At 41.3% G+C, this 15649-nt stretch overlaps 2 protein-coding genes across 2 annotated transcripts; one reads left to right on the forward strand and one right to left on the reverse strand.

The window, feature by feature from the left end:
• Positions 1-2121: 2121 nt before the first annotated feature.
• On the forward strand, positions 2122-3063 carry LOC149862525 (olfactory receptor 6E1-like). Its single transcript, XM_090053968.1, has one exon. The coding sequence runs from the start codon at positions 2137-2139 to the stop codon at positions 3061-3063; it is 927 nt and encodes a 308-aa protein (XP_089910094.1). The 5' UTR covers positions 2122-2136.
• A 9364-nt stretch (positions 3064-12427) lies between these two features.
• LOC149862526 (olfactory receptor 6E1-like) lies at positions 12428-13393 on the reverse strand. The gene has a single exon (XM_090053970.1). The coding sequence runs from the start codon at positions 13391-13393 to the stop codon at positions 12428-12430; it is 966 nt and encodes a 321-aa protein (XP_089910096.1).
• Positions 13394-15649: the final 2256 nt, after the last annotated feature.

Consider the following 15649-nt stretch of genomic DNA (forward strand, 5'->3'; position numbering starts at 1 on the left):
GGGTGGGTGTGTGTGTGTACAGAGCTGTTTGCATGTAATAAGCATTGTCAAACCATGAAGATCATTTGACAAATAAAGAAAAGACAATTCTTGGGATACCATGGAAAAGTTGGGTTGGTGTCTCTTGAGAGACCTGCTAATAAGCAATGAAATAATGCCAACAATGCTGAATGGTATATATGCCTAGCCAATGCAGGAGAAACTTCTTCTTAATGCAGAGCAATCCTACATTATCTTCAAGGGCGCCTGCAAAATATTAACAAATCCTACTGGTTTTTTATTCTCCAGTTCTTTCATTCATTATTTTAGACAATTTAACCCCTGATCTAAGACCCTGAGCTACAAGGAGTTGCAGAACTGAAGAGTCAGATGACCTTATGTGGTATCCACTTTCACCCCACTAAGGTGACAGAAAGGAGTTAGCTACTAACTAGAAAGTGTCTTTAAAGAGGGTGCTAATTTTCTGGGTACACCCCATTTCCTTGAAAGCATTTCTCAAGAATTAAGCAACAGGTTCAGGACCAGATGCAATGCCTCAGAATGAATTTATTCAGACCCAGAAGATCTCAAAACCTCCATCAAATAACCTTTTGCTTGTCCATGAAAGAAATGGTGAGTTTTTTGACGTTATGCCTCATGTTTTAGATGCATTTTATAATGTGTGAGGAAGAACATATATTGCTCTACACTCTGACAATAGAAGAGGGAGAAAATAACCATCTTAAAGTGAAAAGACACTGGGAATGGCAAAATTAGAACCTCAGCTGTAGAGGGTGGCTATCTGAAAAAGATTTATTGACCTTTCAAAAATTTTGAAATATCTTATTATAAACACCAGAAATAATAATTTTCACTATCTCCAAATCAATGGTGTCCTATGTGAATGAGTTCTTTGTGCTAATTCTCAATATCAGTAGTTATTAATGTAGCCACGGGCTGAAACCCATTGTACAAACACAAACTGAAAAGATACAATTCTGCCTTCAATTCAAGAGGCACAAATTTCTGGCAATATATTTTTTTTGGACAAGCTGCATAATTGGGATAGACACAGGCCAGCTTTTAGATGCCAGAGTACCATTCCTTGGTTCTGCTGAGGAGAAAAGCAGACAGAGCACAGCTAAGTGGAACAAGGGCTTGTGTGCTCATGTGACTACAATATCACTTCAACAGCACCTTTCTTCCTTAAAAGCTTTTTACATTAAGAATATCTGAAGAGACAGCATGTAGATGCAAAACAGTAAAGAGAGGATGACAAAAAAGCTATGCAATTACATAAGTCATCATGAATTGAGGGTACATCCTTACAGCCCTGAGCCTTCTGTTGGGAAGAAAACACATTTTATTCTTTTCCTTAAAAAAAATCAGAGATAATCCTATTCCTGACATCTGCAGGATCCCTTAAATATCTCAGCCCAAAAAAGTAACAGTTCTTTGATTCCTCAGTCACGTACTAATTTGCAGGCCCCTGCCCCAGGGTCTCACTACACATATAAAGAGAAAAAAAAGCATGACCTAGCTCAAGGATCTCTGACTCTTAACAGATTTGCTAGTTTTCATTCTTGGGAGTCCATGAAGACTCAACAGACAGTCAGTCAGATAGACTGCTGTACATAGCTAGACGGATAGTTGTCTAAGAGGCTTTTTCTATAATCACAGTATAGGGGCTGTTTTTATACTGCTGGTAATGATTTTTGTTTGTTTGATTGATTCAAAGGCTCAAAGTAGCTTACTATAAACAAGCAATCCACAAAGAAGATTCCCCAAACACCCTTAGAACTCCAATGTTGAAATTGCTCCCACTGTGACACTAGGGAGCTAAAACACGATGGTCTTGGGTTCCTTATTGAAACATAGACCAAAAAGAAACTCTTTGCCACAATGAAGATGTAAATTTTCTAGAGTTTGATTCTTGGAGTCTACACACATGGAAGGAGTGGCGGTCATATTGGGAATAGAGAGTCCATGTTGATCTGAACAATTTGAGTAAGTATCAGCTATCCAGAGATAGAAGCCAGGTGTGGGAATGTGTTTTCATGACTTCTCACGAATGCTTCTTTGTCCTTTCTTTGTTAATCACTGCTTTATTTGTGTCTGCATAAAGATGAGCCACATGTGGAGAACTGGACTGCAGTGATGGAGTTCATCCTCATGGGTTTTCCCAGCAACCACCAGCTACAGCCTCTGCTCTTTGTAATGCTACTTCTCACCTATGTCCTAACTCTGGCAGGGAATATTCTTATCATCATTGTCACCCTCATGGACCATCGTCTCCAAACCCCCATGTACTTCTTTCTTAGAAACTTCTCTATCCTGGAAATCAGCTTCACTTCTGCTGTTGTCCCCAAAGCCTTAGGCATGCTTGCATCAAACAAAACAACAATTTCTTTACCAGCATGTTTCACTCAATGGTTTCTTTATTTCATGCTGGGCACTACAGAGTCCTTCCTGTTAGCAGCAATGTCCTTTGATAGATATGTGGCCATCTGTAACCCTCTGCGCTACACCACCATCATGAACTCTCATATAAGGACCTTTCTGGTGCTGGGTTCCTGGATTGCGGGGTTCCTCCTTATTATTGGCCCTGCAATACTGCTCTTCCAGATGCCTTTCTGTGGCCCAAATGTCATTAACCATTTCTTTTGTGACAACTCTCCACTACTTAAGCTTGTCTGTGCAGATACCAAGCTCTTGGAGTTTATGAGCTTTGTTATAGCTGTGTTTTCTTTGCTGGGCTGTTTCACTGTCACACTTGTGTCTTACATTAGCATCATCATCACAGTAACGCAAATGCCTTCTACTGCAAGGAGGCAGAAAGCCTTCTCCACTTGTGCCTCTCATCTCATTGTGGTGTCCATCACCTATGGCAGCTGCATCTTTATGTATGTCAGGGCTACAAAGGACAGCGAGGTGGATGTCAGTAAGTGGGTGTCTGTTCTTAACACCATGGTGTCTCCTCTGCTCAACCCCTTCATCTATACCCTGAGGAACAAGCAGGTTCAGGCAGCTTTGAGGGACATTTTTGGCAAGGGTGGAGTGTTTTCTAAAGAACCAAAAAGATAAATAAGGCTGTCTCCTTTGGCCCTCTTCTGTTCATGTTTGGAAGTCCCACTAATCATGGGTTCTGGTCATCTACACTTTGGGGTATCTATGGCCACCATCCAGAAGAGAAGCATCCATATGCCTAGCTCTCACCACTAAAAAATGAGCTGTGCGTTTTGCTTTCATTTCACTGTATTTCAGCCCAGGGCTCCCTTCTCTGTGCTCCTCTATTGACAACCTTCACCCTTGACCAATGCCACCTTCATAGTCTAGCTCTAGACTCCCATGTGTTTCGGTTTTTTGTGGGGGGGGGGGGTTTTGGGGGGGGAGGGGTTGCTATGGGGATACACTTAGGGTGTGGCAAGTTTAGTCTATTATTTTATGTTATTAGTTTTTCCTTTAATCTTCCTTGGCTTAAGTGCACAACTAATTCACCTAATAGGAACCAAGGTGTTTTGTACATAAAGCTGCTTCCATCCAGCTTTTAACAGAAATTTCCATCTACCACATATTACCTGAGCTGGGTTGACATCTAGTCAGCCAGAAGTTATAAAACCCAGCTCCCCTGAAGCATTGGATATCCCTGATGATATTATAAGAAATGCAGTGCTACCTATATTGGACACATAACATCTTATAAGAAGTCCGTGCCATTATCATTTAAAGCTAAACTATTTCCAAGTGAGGTTGACTAGTTCTCAGACTAGGGTTTCTTTAGAAACAGATTATTTTGTAATCTAACTTTTTGCTGAATTATGCACTGTTCTTATTTCTGTTTTTGATTTCTATCTTAAGTCAGTGAGAGCTTCATTTCTATTACATTTTAGCAATATTTGTCCTGCATGAAGGAGGGGTTCAGTGTAGTCTTTCCTAAATTCAAAGGTGCCACACAGTTTGCTGAAAGGCAAGAAATCATAGCATGAGCATGCCGTTCCTTCTACTTCAATTATGCTTAGCTGGAATTTAATGGAACAGTATTATTCATGAAGTGCTACAAACATTAGACAGCTCTTCAGAAACAGATGCAAGAAAACAGGATCAACAACTTCTAAATTTCATTTTGAACTAAAATCTAGTACTGATTCCATGATTTGATTATAAATCTTCTAATCTGTTATACCTGCTCAACTGTGTGCATGCCCTTTGACATGAAGATTTAACCCTTAGAGTCTTAACTTTTAGCATGGGAAGCTTTTTACAATTTGTATTCCAACATAATATAGTGCTCAATTCACTACTTATAGTCTCTGGCCTGTGTTATGAATAAGGGTCAGACTAATCAGGTCCTATCTGGACAGAACAGCAAGGATGAGGTCCTCATTCAGTGAAAAGATTTTCCATTCTAATTAATTCAGTGTTAACTAGTCAGCCTCTTATCAACTGAGAATCTGGCGTGATACTCTCTTGGAGATAATGTGGAGTGTAGCAATGGGGCAAAAAAACCTTGGAATGAGACCCAAGATAGTACACAGGAAATTCCATATTCCATCAGATCAGGTGTCCATCTGGCCTGAGATCATCTTTCAGAGAGTCGCTAAAGTATGAGCCTTCAAATAAATGAGAGTAGTTGTAGGATAGCCTCTCACAGCAGTTCTACCCTTACTCTTTCCAATTACCAGTTATCTTCCACCTTTGAACAAGAGGGTTTAGAGATGTTCTCCTCCATATCCAGTCCAGTATCTCTACGGACACTCTCCTTACTTATTTGGACCTCCGATTGCTTCCATGAACAAGCCCTGTCAAGATATCTTTCCAGTGACTTATGACATGTAGACACTACAAAAATGCATACAGGCTTAGTCAGTCAATAGAGTTTAGCACCTGTCTCCAAAAGGGAATTTCTACCTACAGAAATGTCAGACTTGACTAGAAAATTAATCTTGATTGAAAATGGGAGAACACCCTGTTCCCACCCCACCTACTTTTTGTTTTAAGGTAAAATTCTAAAAATATTCAATTTGGTAGAACTGATTCCCTCCACACACTCCATATTTCTTTCTTGACTGTCAAATAAATATTCTCACTGATAATCCAATTTAAATTTATGACATTGTTGGATGCTCTGAGCCTCCCTCCCTCTCTTTTCACCAGGCAGTCTGAGCTACAGGGCTGTGTAGTAGGGCTGTGCAAGGCTTTGGACCTTGCTTCAGATCCAGAGAAGCTTCAGATGCTTCAACATCTGAAGCAGCATGTCTGGATCAAAGTGCTGGCTTTGTTAGGCTTTTTGAAGCATTCCAGAGCTTCCAAACCACTTTGGAAAAACTTCAGAGCCTCCTCGGAGATTCAGACATAGGATATAATGGGGAATTAATTAAATATCTATAACGTTGTTTTCTTGTCTGATTTGGATAAAACTCACAAGGATGGTAGCTTCTACTAAGGGCATGAAGCATACCAAGTTTAAAGAAAATCGGTGCAGGAGTTTGGGGCAGTTGATTGTCTGTATTGATTATTTCCTCTCCTTAGTCTGTGGTTTTGTAGGTGTTAATCATTGCTAATTAACTGGCTACATTAGGTAGCTACTGTGTATTGAGCTGGTCCCTGAGTGAATCATGATTGATTGGTAACTGGTAACACAGTAGCTTAGCAGCCAGGCCTACAGTAGTGTCTCCCCTCCCCCCCGCTACCAAAGACAGAGACTGTCAGTTGCACAAGTACCCATGTCACGAGTTTTGCCTGTCAGTAGCTAGGGGTGCAGCGCCCCAGAACACAGAAGCCCTTCACTGATCTCCTTGACAGTTGGCAGTCTTGTGGCTGCAGCATATTCCATCAGATCAGGTGTCCATCTGGCCTGAGATCATCTTTCAGACAGTCGCTAAAGTATGAGCCTTCAGATAAATGAGAGTAGTTGTAGGATAGCCTCTCACAGCAGTTCTACCCTTACCATCCCTGCAGCCTTCACCCTGCTGCGCCTTAACACACACAGAGTCACCCACGTCACAAGTTTTGCTTTTCCACAGCTTGAGGTGCAGTTCCCTCCAAACCCCTGCACCGATCTCCTTCAAACTTGGCAGGCTTTGTGATCTCACCAGAGGCTACCACTCCTGCAGTTTTCACCCTCCTGTGGTGTAACATATACACGTGACATGAGTTTTGCTTTCAGGAATTTAGGGTGCAATTGCTATAACAACAAAGTTATAGATATTTCATTGATTCCCCATTATACCCTATGGCCAGATCTCCACTTCAGATGGATCAAAGCAGAAACCTGATCCAGAGCTCTGGATCGGATCACTGACATCGGAAGTGGCTGGATCCGAAGTTGGACTGAATAGCTGCCTACTCACACAGGCCTACTGTGTAGCTGTAGACCTCTTCTCAAATTCACTTTGCTCTTCCAGGGTGATATTGAAATAGAAATGACTCCTCTAGGCAGGTGCCAAATGCAATTATTTTAATTTTCCTATGAGATAGTATTGGGAAATGTTGAATATGTAGTTCACCTAGAAGATCCTTGTGATACAAGGTTTCCAATTGGTTAAAATTCTGCTTCCTCTTTAGAAAGGATTTCAATTTGGATAAATACAAAGAAATCACACTGCAGAAGCTGTTGAGATGTTGGTTCCAATCCTTTTAGTTTTAGTAAAATAAAAACTTGAAAAAAATAAATGATATATTTTAGCCTATTTATGCTTTTTTCCCCATTAATTAAAGTCACTATCATAAGCAGCCCTGAGAAAGGAAAATCAAACTAGGGTGACAGAGTTCATTCTGGTGGGGTTCCCCAGTACAGAGAGAATATGTGTCCTCTTCTTTGTCTTCCTTCTCATCTAGTTGGTTACAGTGACTGGAAACTTGTTTCTTATGGTCCTGATACAGATACTCTGCACCCACATGTACTGCTTTCTGGGGAATGTGTCCTTCCTGGAAATCATGGCAACCACAGCCATTCTACTGAAGATGCTCTCAAGCATTCTTGCAGGAAGTGGCAGCATCTCCTTTGCTTGCTGCATGACCCTGAACTATTTCTACATATCACTGGCACAGCTGGGGAGTGGAACTTGAGCTGAGCAGTAGTCAGGATGTAGTTCTCCCACTAAGACTCAGCTAACACTGCTTCCACCAGGAGCAACACCAGTCAAAGCAGTGGTGTGAGGCACCATGGCTTCCAGGAGCTGGAGCTGCAGCATCCATTGTGCCCATAGGGAGCCTGTTCTTCCCATAGATCTTTGTCCTGCCCCTTCTCACAAGCCTCTAGTGGCAAGTCACAGCAGTTCAAGGGAGGAACAATAAGAACCGTTTTTTTGCTTTGATGTGTGACTCTTCCACTATGTCGACCATTGCTAAGACAAGTAACATTTGTTTGGCTTAAAGCATAAGGCCTTGCAAGGCCCTTATAATCCTTCCTAAAAGTTTGCCCAAGTTTCCATTTCTTCTAAGCTTCCTTTTTGTGTTTTAGCTCACTGAAGAGGTCCCCGCTAAGCCAAACTTGTCTTCTGCCATACTTGCTAGTCTTTCTGCATGTTGAGATGATAGACAAAAAGAGTTTGCAACCAACAAATAATGAATGATCATTCTAGATCATTTGTTAAGCTCAATGCAATCAATACAAAATATATCTTTCAGAAAAAAATACTTTTCTGGAATTGTTAAGTAAAGGATGATTCTGCCCTGACAAGGGGGGCTGGACAATATGCTACCCTCCCTAGTCCCTTCCATACTTACTTTTTTAGGAAGCTGTAAATCTTTATGGCAGTGTAGAAGGTCTAACAAGTAGGAACCAAGAATGCCGATCAGATCTATAATTTAGGGAAAGGGGAAAGACTCCATTTTGGAAATCAGTATCTCTAAAAATATTTGGGAGTATAAGTAAATACCATAATTTTACCAGGGCAGCAATGGGACTCAAAAGGCCAATGTGTCTTTTGGATATGTATTAAAGGAAGAGTTAATAGGAGGTTTAAACTTTCAGTGTGAGCTGGTTGAAACAAAAATATTTTGTTTTACTAAGAAAAAATAATTTTACAGATCAGCATTGTCTAATAAAAGAACATTACATTGAACAATCTTCAAGTAACTCTAGTTATATTGCTATACATTTGGCAGTGATGTCGCCAATACTGGAATACTGCATCCATTTCTGGTTTCCAAATGTTTAGGACATCAAAATATTGGCACCATTTATAAATCCTTTGAAGCAACACTTAAACCCTTTGGGCTAGGTATTATTCCTTCTGTAGAGTGCCTAAGTAGATGTAAGCAGCTAACTGGAATTCTAACCTAACCTGTGTTCACTTCAGAAGTCCCCCGATAGTTGTGCTTCATCCCTTCCCCTGAGAGTTATTTTCCTCAAAGTAATAAAATGCACAAAAAGAGAAAGAAATGGACTAAAATATGAGCTTTTTACAGCTATCCACTTGATCGCAAATAGCCTGTCAACAGCTGAGCAGGAAGATTCCCTGTGTACAATGCAAAAAAGCCTGTGCGCCCTTTGGAATAGGATCCAGAACCTGCTTTCCCACTATCAGATGAGGGCTGTCTAGCTGTGAGCTTCTAGCCCCTTGGTCCTGAGGCTAGATCACCATTCTTTTATGTACTTTAATGGAAATTGCATATTAAGGAAAGTGTCACTTGAAAGGACTGAATGAGGCAACCCTGGAAGGAAGCTTTTTTTTCCTCCTGTCAAAAGGTTGAAGACCATCCTGGGGATGACAACAAAGGTTAAAAATATTTCCAAGAAGGATGAATTCTAGAGGAAGTAATACATGGGGGTTTGGAGATGAGCATCTAGCAGCAGGAGGAAAAGGATAACTGTGTTCCCCATCAGGATGCAGGGGAAGGTGAGCAGGAAGACAATCAAGAGGATCTCTAGTTGGCAATCACTGGTGAAACCCAAGAGGAGGAACTCTGTCACTATTGTCTTCTTCTCCATTTACAACTTCCCTTGAAACAATACAAAAAAATTGCAGCACAGTGTGCAGGCAAGAACCGGTAAAGACAGTTTATAATCAGAAGAAATGAGTCCTATAAAATTTTTATTGTTTGCTTTCTTTCCAGGTTCTGGAAGTTTGCAGTGAGTGCTTCTCCTCTCTCCTCTGCATAACATCCCAAGACTGCTCCCCTTTAGAGGGTGGCTGTACAGTCAGTTTGCTATTCCTTGCTGATGTAGAGATGGGCACACATGAGCATTTTTGTGTTTGGCACGATGATCAATCTTGAGGTAGATTGCATAGATTTTCTAACAAGAGCTTCCAGGCCATTGAAACAGAAGCAGACCCAATGAATTGATGGATCTCTGGACATTGAGCCAACAACCTTTGGTTACCAATGGATTGCTTCTGCCCTGTGCTGAATAACCATTTACTGCCCTCTCTCCTGATCTCCACAATTGCCTCACATGTACTCTCAGTCCCTGCCTAGGTGTCCTGCGCTTTCAATTCCTGCTTTCCAACATCTTTCTCTCCACTAAGATGATCCACCCCAAAAATGCATCCATCCTCTCCCTCTGTCCTCTCTGCTGTAAATCGGCGCTAACCTTTTCATAGGGAGATAAATGAATAGACACATTGCACGGATAGCAGCGACAAATGCTCATACCCAGGATTGCGTGTACCCAGGGCTCTTTGTACTTGACAAAGAAAGAACTCAGGAAACAGCAATCTTACAGGTCAATCCATGAAATTTGGGTATCCACCTGCTGTGAAAATCCTAAACTTCATGCCTATGCATAGTCATCATTCCAGCTGCACTGGACAAGGATAATTCTTCTCTTTCGTACCCTGTGGTAAATCTGAGATAGCTTTCATTGTTTTCTAGGAAGTTAAAGTGATGGGCACAGGCTGACAACCTGGCCAACTGTGGATACATTTTAAAGGTTATGATAAGGGGTCCCAGGTGCTCCTTAGAAAAATCTCCTCCATCATTTCTGTTATTTGCCAAACATTTTCTCTGGATGGGAGAGGATAATTTTGCCTCTTTTCCAACATTATCTATAAATTAGTGGACAAATCTTTTGCTTTTAAAAGCCAACATACTTTCAGTAAAGCTACATTGATTTACACCTTATAAGCAACAGTCTTGGGTGTTTATCTTATATTGAATTAAAATGGTAGTATTAATGATGCTGTAACCATGATGCTCCAGGAATTACGCAAGAACCAAGGATTTGTTTGAGCTATAACTTCTGTAGGACCAAATGGATCATTGGGATAGAGCTAGACAAGCCTTTGAATTCAAGACATTCTTCACTATGTCTGAGCAGTAAAGGCCAGTACAAGCACTGCCCTTTGTGTTTCTATATAGGATCATGCATTCAGTATCAAGGAATGCAGTCCATATGTACATGTTTCAAGGGCAGTAATCATTATGAATCATTATGTAATTCATGTGAGTAAAGCACCTGGAAATCTAACGTGAGGAGGCACGTGTCAAAAAGGGATGGAAGATCCTTGTAATATTGCTAAAGAAGAAATAAAGGTACTCATGTAATATCAAGGCATGATGATTCCAAATGTATATCTGAAGCTGATCAAATATCACTGTTTCCTGCTGTAAGACAGCACATTCAGGGAGTAATGGAAAAAAAAGAAAAGTTAAAAAAAAAAGAAAGAAATGGTCTATGCTGCTATTGTTTCCTGTCTGTTTGTCTAGCAAATCTTGACCTTCAGTTGTCTAAAACTCCACCCTCATGAATATGTTTTATTAAGTATTAAACTACTCATTTCATTTCCGTAACTATTTGATTTTCTCTATGATCCACTCAGGTATAATGGTGACAGGGCCAGATAGACAGTGTAATTGTTACCTCTTGTAACAATAAAAACATAGGAAAAATGCTGCAAAAATACATAGCAATAAAAAAATAGCAAAAATGTGGGGACTTTTAAACCAGTTTCATTTAGGGTTAACATTCTGCCATATTAGGTAACTTGTATTATTCCAGCATTCTGCAGGCAGGCAGGCTCCCACCCCCTTCAGTTGGATTTAGAAAGTACATTTCTCCCTAGTCTAAGATTTGTACTTCTTGTTTAGTAACTATAGTGATTTCAAACTGAACGTGTGTCTGTGTTGTTTCTTCACATCAGTGATTCTGTACCATTTTATTCATGTCAGTGATACTGTACCATTATGCCGTGGCATCTTGGGGTGTAAATCCTTTCAAGTACTTTTAGATATGAAAACATGATTCACAGGATAAAAAGAGAGGCCGTGTCCAGATGAGCACAGAGGTTTCATTCCTTGGGGACAAGTAGCAGTGGCACACCTGTGTTGGTCCCAGAAGTCTCACCTGGGGTGCTGAGGGCCAGGGAAGCTGTGCCCACAATGCTTCTGCAGCAGGGAATCTGGCTGGCAGCTGGAGCATGGCTCTGGTTGGCCAGGCTTCAATTTTGGATGGCAAATGCTGTGCCTGTGCCTCTCTGCTTTTTTTCTGTGTGTGTTTTTTTGACTCCGAGATCATCTGCAAGATAGCAGTGCGGGGAATGCCTGAATATGCAGTGTATGGCACCCCAGATGGATCATGCACAGCCACACTCATCTGGACACGGCCAGAGATTTCAAACAAGAATCCATAGTGTTAAAAATATTCTGCCCTATTGTGCTCTTTCTTTGCTGTTTGTAACAAGAGAATTTCCCTGTTATTTTTTTTCAGTCATCAAATAGAAGAGTAAAAGCTAGAGCTGGCATTTTTCAGTGGTGTCTTTGGTCCATAAAGTTTGAAAACCACTGCTTTCCACTATTCTAGTTGTGTACACAGGAAAAGACACAACATGAGAAAACATACAACCAAGAAGCTATACTCATATGAGAAGTATAATATCTAACACACAATGGACAAGGGGAAGAGGAAGTGGAAAACAATGAAACAGACAATAATACTGAACAGAAAAGAGGGAAAAATAAATGAACAGTTATAATACAGAGTTGCCAACCATTGCTGGGATTGCAGCAGCACACTTTGAAGGAGGATTTTGAAAGACAATGTGGAGTCTTTCAGGAGAGTTACAAGTAGTAACATAAACATTACAAAAACAAAAATTACAAAAAGACTAACAGCCCATCAAAGTCTAACAGCCCCACAGCCAACAGGGCTGCAGCCTTAAGTCCTGAAAGGTCCCACTGCCATTGCCACTCAGGATAGCAATGTAGCTGCCGTCACATCTACCCACCTTTGACTTCCAAAGCTGAATGGCCTGGCACACTTCAGGGCTGAGTTAATCTGAAGTCTTCTCTGGCACAGGTCCAGAAAAATCTCTCATAACTGTGAGGCTGTAACAAGATCCCTTAAAATCTTCACTGTAATACTCCCAAATTTAAGTAAGCATTATAGTGCATATACTATGAAACTAAGAATTGAAAGAATTATAGACATAAAAAGGTGTTTTCCTCTTATCAAATTAAAAATTTTTAGGGTCCATACTTTCAATGGCATTTATGTCCTTAAGTTCTAATGGAGTAAGGGGCCTAAGTGCCTTTGGGGATGTGAACTAATGCTCAGCCTCTTGACAACATTCCTCAAGGCCTGCTTGACTTGCTTGTTCCGGAGCGTGTATATGAAGGGGTTGAAAAGCTGGATGCCCAGGGTATAGAGAAGAGCCAACACTGTGTCAGACTCTTGCCCTCTGTTTTCTGGGGGTCTGATGTACCTGCAGATGCAGCTGCCATACAGCACAGATAGAACAATAAGGTGAGCAGAGCAGGTAGAGAAAGCATTTTTCTGCCCTGCAGTAGATGGGATGTGCAGGATAATGAAAATAATTTGGAGATAAGAGACAATGTTGATTGCCAAAGTACTGAGTAATGTGAATACAGCTACAAACAGGGTCATTAGTTTTACGAGTCGTGTATCCTGGCAGGAGAGTTGGAAGAGAGGGGTGGTGTCACAGAAGAAGTGGTTGATGATGTTGGGACCACAGAATTTCAGCTTGGCCGTCATTACTGAGGGTGGAAGAACTAAAAGAAAACTCACTCCCCATGAACACATCAACAACTGGAAACAGACCTTAGCATTCATAATGGTGGCATAACGCAATGGGTTGCAGACAGCTATGCATCTGTCCAAAGACATGATAGACAGATAGAAAAAGACATTGGTTCCCAGGAAGAAAAAGAAAAAAATCTGAATGAAACATCCGGGAAGGGAAATGGTTTTTCTCTCTGCCAAAAGGTTGGAGAGCATCTTAGGAATGACAACCAAAGAGTAAGTGATTTCCAAGAGGGAGTAGTTTCGAAGGAAGAAATACATGGGGGTTTTGAGATGACTGTCCACTAACGTGATGAAGATGATGACCATGTTCCCCATCAGGATCAAGAAATAGGTGATCATGGCAGCAAGAAAGAATAGGCTCTCTAGCCAGCGTTCGACAGCAAAACCCAAAAGGATAAACTCTGTCACATCTGTCAGATTCTCCATTTGCAGCTTCCTTTGAATCATGGAAAGGAAACAGGTTGAAGAGGAAGTCCTGGTGTAGTTTATAAGCACAACTAATCCAGCTATTAAATGTGAGAGAAGGAGGTTGCAGTTTATGCTTTGTAAAGCAGTGAACATGGAGACACTTGGTCACAGAATCAACAGTATTTACTGCTTTTCTCATCACCTATGAAAAGCATTACAGAGAATTCCCCTTCCCTAAGTGGCTGGTAGCTAGCTCAGGAGCCAATCAGGAACCGTATGGTTACTAAGGGCCACTGCCTCACTGGGACATATTATGGGAGGTGGTGGTGATGGGGAAACCTAGGTTATTTTTTCTCCCAAAATTTTGGACTATGTGGAAGGTATTCTCTCCTTGGTTCTCCACTGGGAAGTCAAATACGATCCTATGTTAGCGAGAGACCGTAAAGAATTTGTAGTAAATGCAAAGGTATTTTAGCAACAATTTATATAACCAACATTTTAAGGTTCTCACTTGTGAAAATGACAGTAAAGTATTTTCTACTCAACAAAAAACTGAAAGCTAACATACAATAAAACGTGGGAAGATTACTACTATAATCACAAATATTAATTTTCTCTACTTTTTTTTTTAGGAAACAATTCATTATTTTTTGTTGTTTTCTTCATTTCTTTAAAATGCAAACTAGTCAGCTCTACATCCTGAGTTCACAATATAAGGATAGCAGTGGACAGTCCCTGAAAATCAGAACTATTTTCCACGTCATAAATGGAGTTTCTAAAACACCAGCTTTTTTAGCTCAGGCTCTTCCAGGCTAACCCTACCAGTTTCATTGAATGCCGTCTCCCCACCCCCACTTCCAAAATAATAATTCCATATGCCTTCTTAACAGAATAAAGAAACAACTAAAACGTAGGTGCTTTGTGAGAATAAGCACTTCCAAAAACTAATACCGATGAAGATGATGATAATCACAACCATATGAATTATTCAAATTTATGATTTTAATCTTTGCTTTGAAAAGACTAAACATGGAGACTGCTAGGCATCTTATCAGTAGCACTTATTACTTTTTCACTACTTATGCAAAGCATTACGCCTGGTGTCAGCAAACTTTGGCCCACAAAGAGGTCCAATCTGGCCTGCAAAGATCCCATTTGGCATGGGGGATGGTGGCACTGAGCTGGGCTGTGCCATTCTTCCCCTTCACCGTGCAGCTTTCTGTTTTATGGTGTCTGTACTTTCCTTGCTGAAAAGTGTCCAGGACCTGTGGTGAGAATGAGTCCAGGTAGATGCCCTCTCTGGACAGTGGGAGATGGGGAGGGCTGAGTCTTCCAGGCCACACATGGCCAGATTGCAAGCTCTAGCCCGTGCTGGCAAAAGGCTGCAAACCCTGCATTTGTCTTGGCCTGCCATTGGTGGGGCTGCCTGCATATAATCAGTGATCCTTTCGGTGCCTGGCTGGTTACTTAACAGGATAGATGCTCCTCTATGCAGTCTTGGGAGGCTGATAGCTTTTGCTAGTTTTCTGGCTATTTGAGTGTTGGTTTGGGGAGTTGGTTTTCAATTGCCCAAACACAGTCCTGTGAACATGTTAGGCATTAGCCAGTCATTTTTCTAGTTCTCCTCTTGATCCTGGCTCCATGGACAGAGCAGAAAGGCTGTACATGGAGACAGGAGGTCAAGAGGAAGCAGAAAGGATGTGTCTCTATCATAAAAGACAGGGAGTCTTGGGCTTTAGCCCGATCCCTTGATCCTGATGCAGTAGTGTTACCTCTCAGCTCCGTGTTCTTGGGGAACCCTGACACAGGACGCAGTCTGTCTAACTCACAGAGATTCCCCCCCAGCCCCACTCCCTTCCTGTACCTGAACAAGAACTGATTACGAAATACAATGAAGATGCAGTGGAAGACGCACCTAAAACCCTCCAGATAAGGGTGACAGGAGTGAAAGAACTGGCCTAGGTCTCATTTGCATGCAAGATGGAACCAGATGACAATTCATTTACATGAAAGATGGAGAACAGAACACCTGAAGCAAAGACCTCAGTGAATTCTGGGATCAGAGAAGCAGGGGAGCACTGCATGATGGGGAATCTGTGCTCCAAATGCTAATCAACCCACACACCCAACTCAGCTTTTATCAGACCAGTTCTAATCTGGATTTACAAAGGACTTCCCCCCCACACACACACACCTCTAAACAGAAGTAAAAGTTTAATAGGCATCTCGGGCCATACATTCCCCGGTCCCACTATGGGAGGCCTATTTAAACTT

Source organism: Crocodylus siamensis, chromosome 6 (assembly GCF_052110815.1).
Source record: "Crocodylus siamensis isolate JL-2025a chromosome 6, ASM5211081v1, whole genome shotgun sequence".
NCBI classification, from domain to species: domain Eukaryota; kingdom Metazoa; phylum Chordata; order Crocodylia; family Crocodylidae; genus Crocodylus; species Crocodylus siamensis.

Coding starts and splice junctions, on each gene's coding strand:
- LOC149862526 (XM_090053970.1), bottom strand. CDS start 13,393: ATGGAGAATCTGACAGATGTGACAGAGTTTATCCTTTTGGGTTTTGCT.
- LOC149862525 (XM_090053968.1), top strand. CDS start 2,137: ATGGAGTTCATCCTCATGGGTTTTCCCAGCAACCACCAGCTACAGCCT.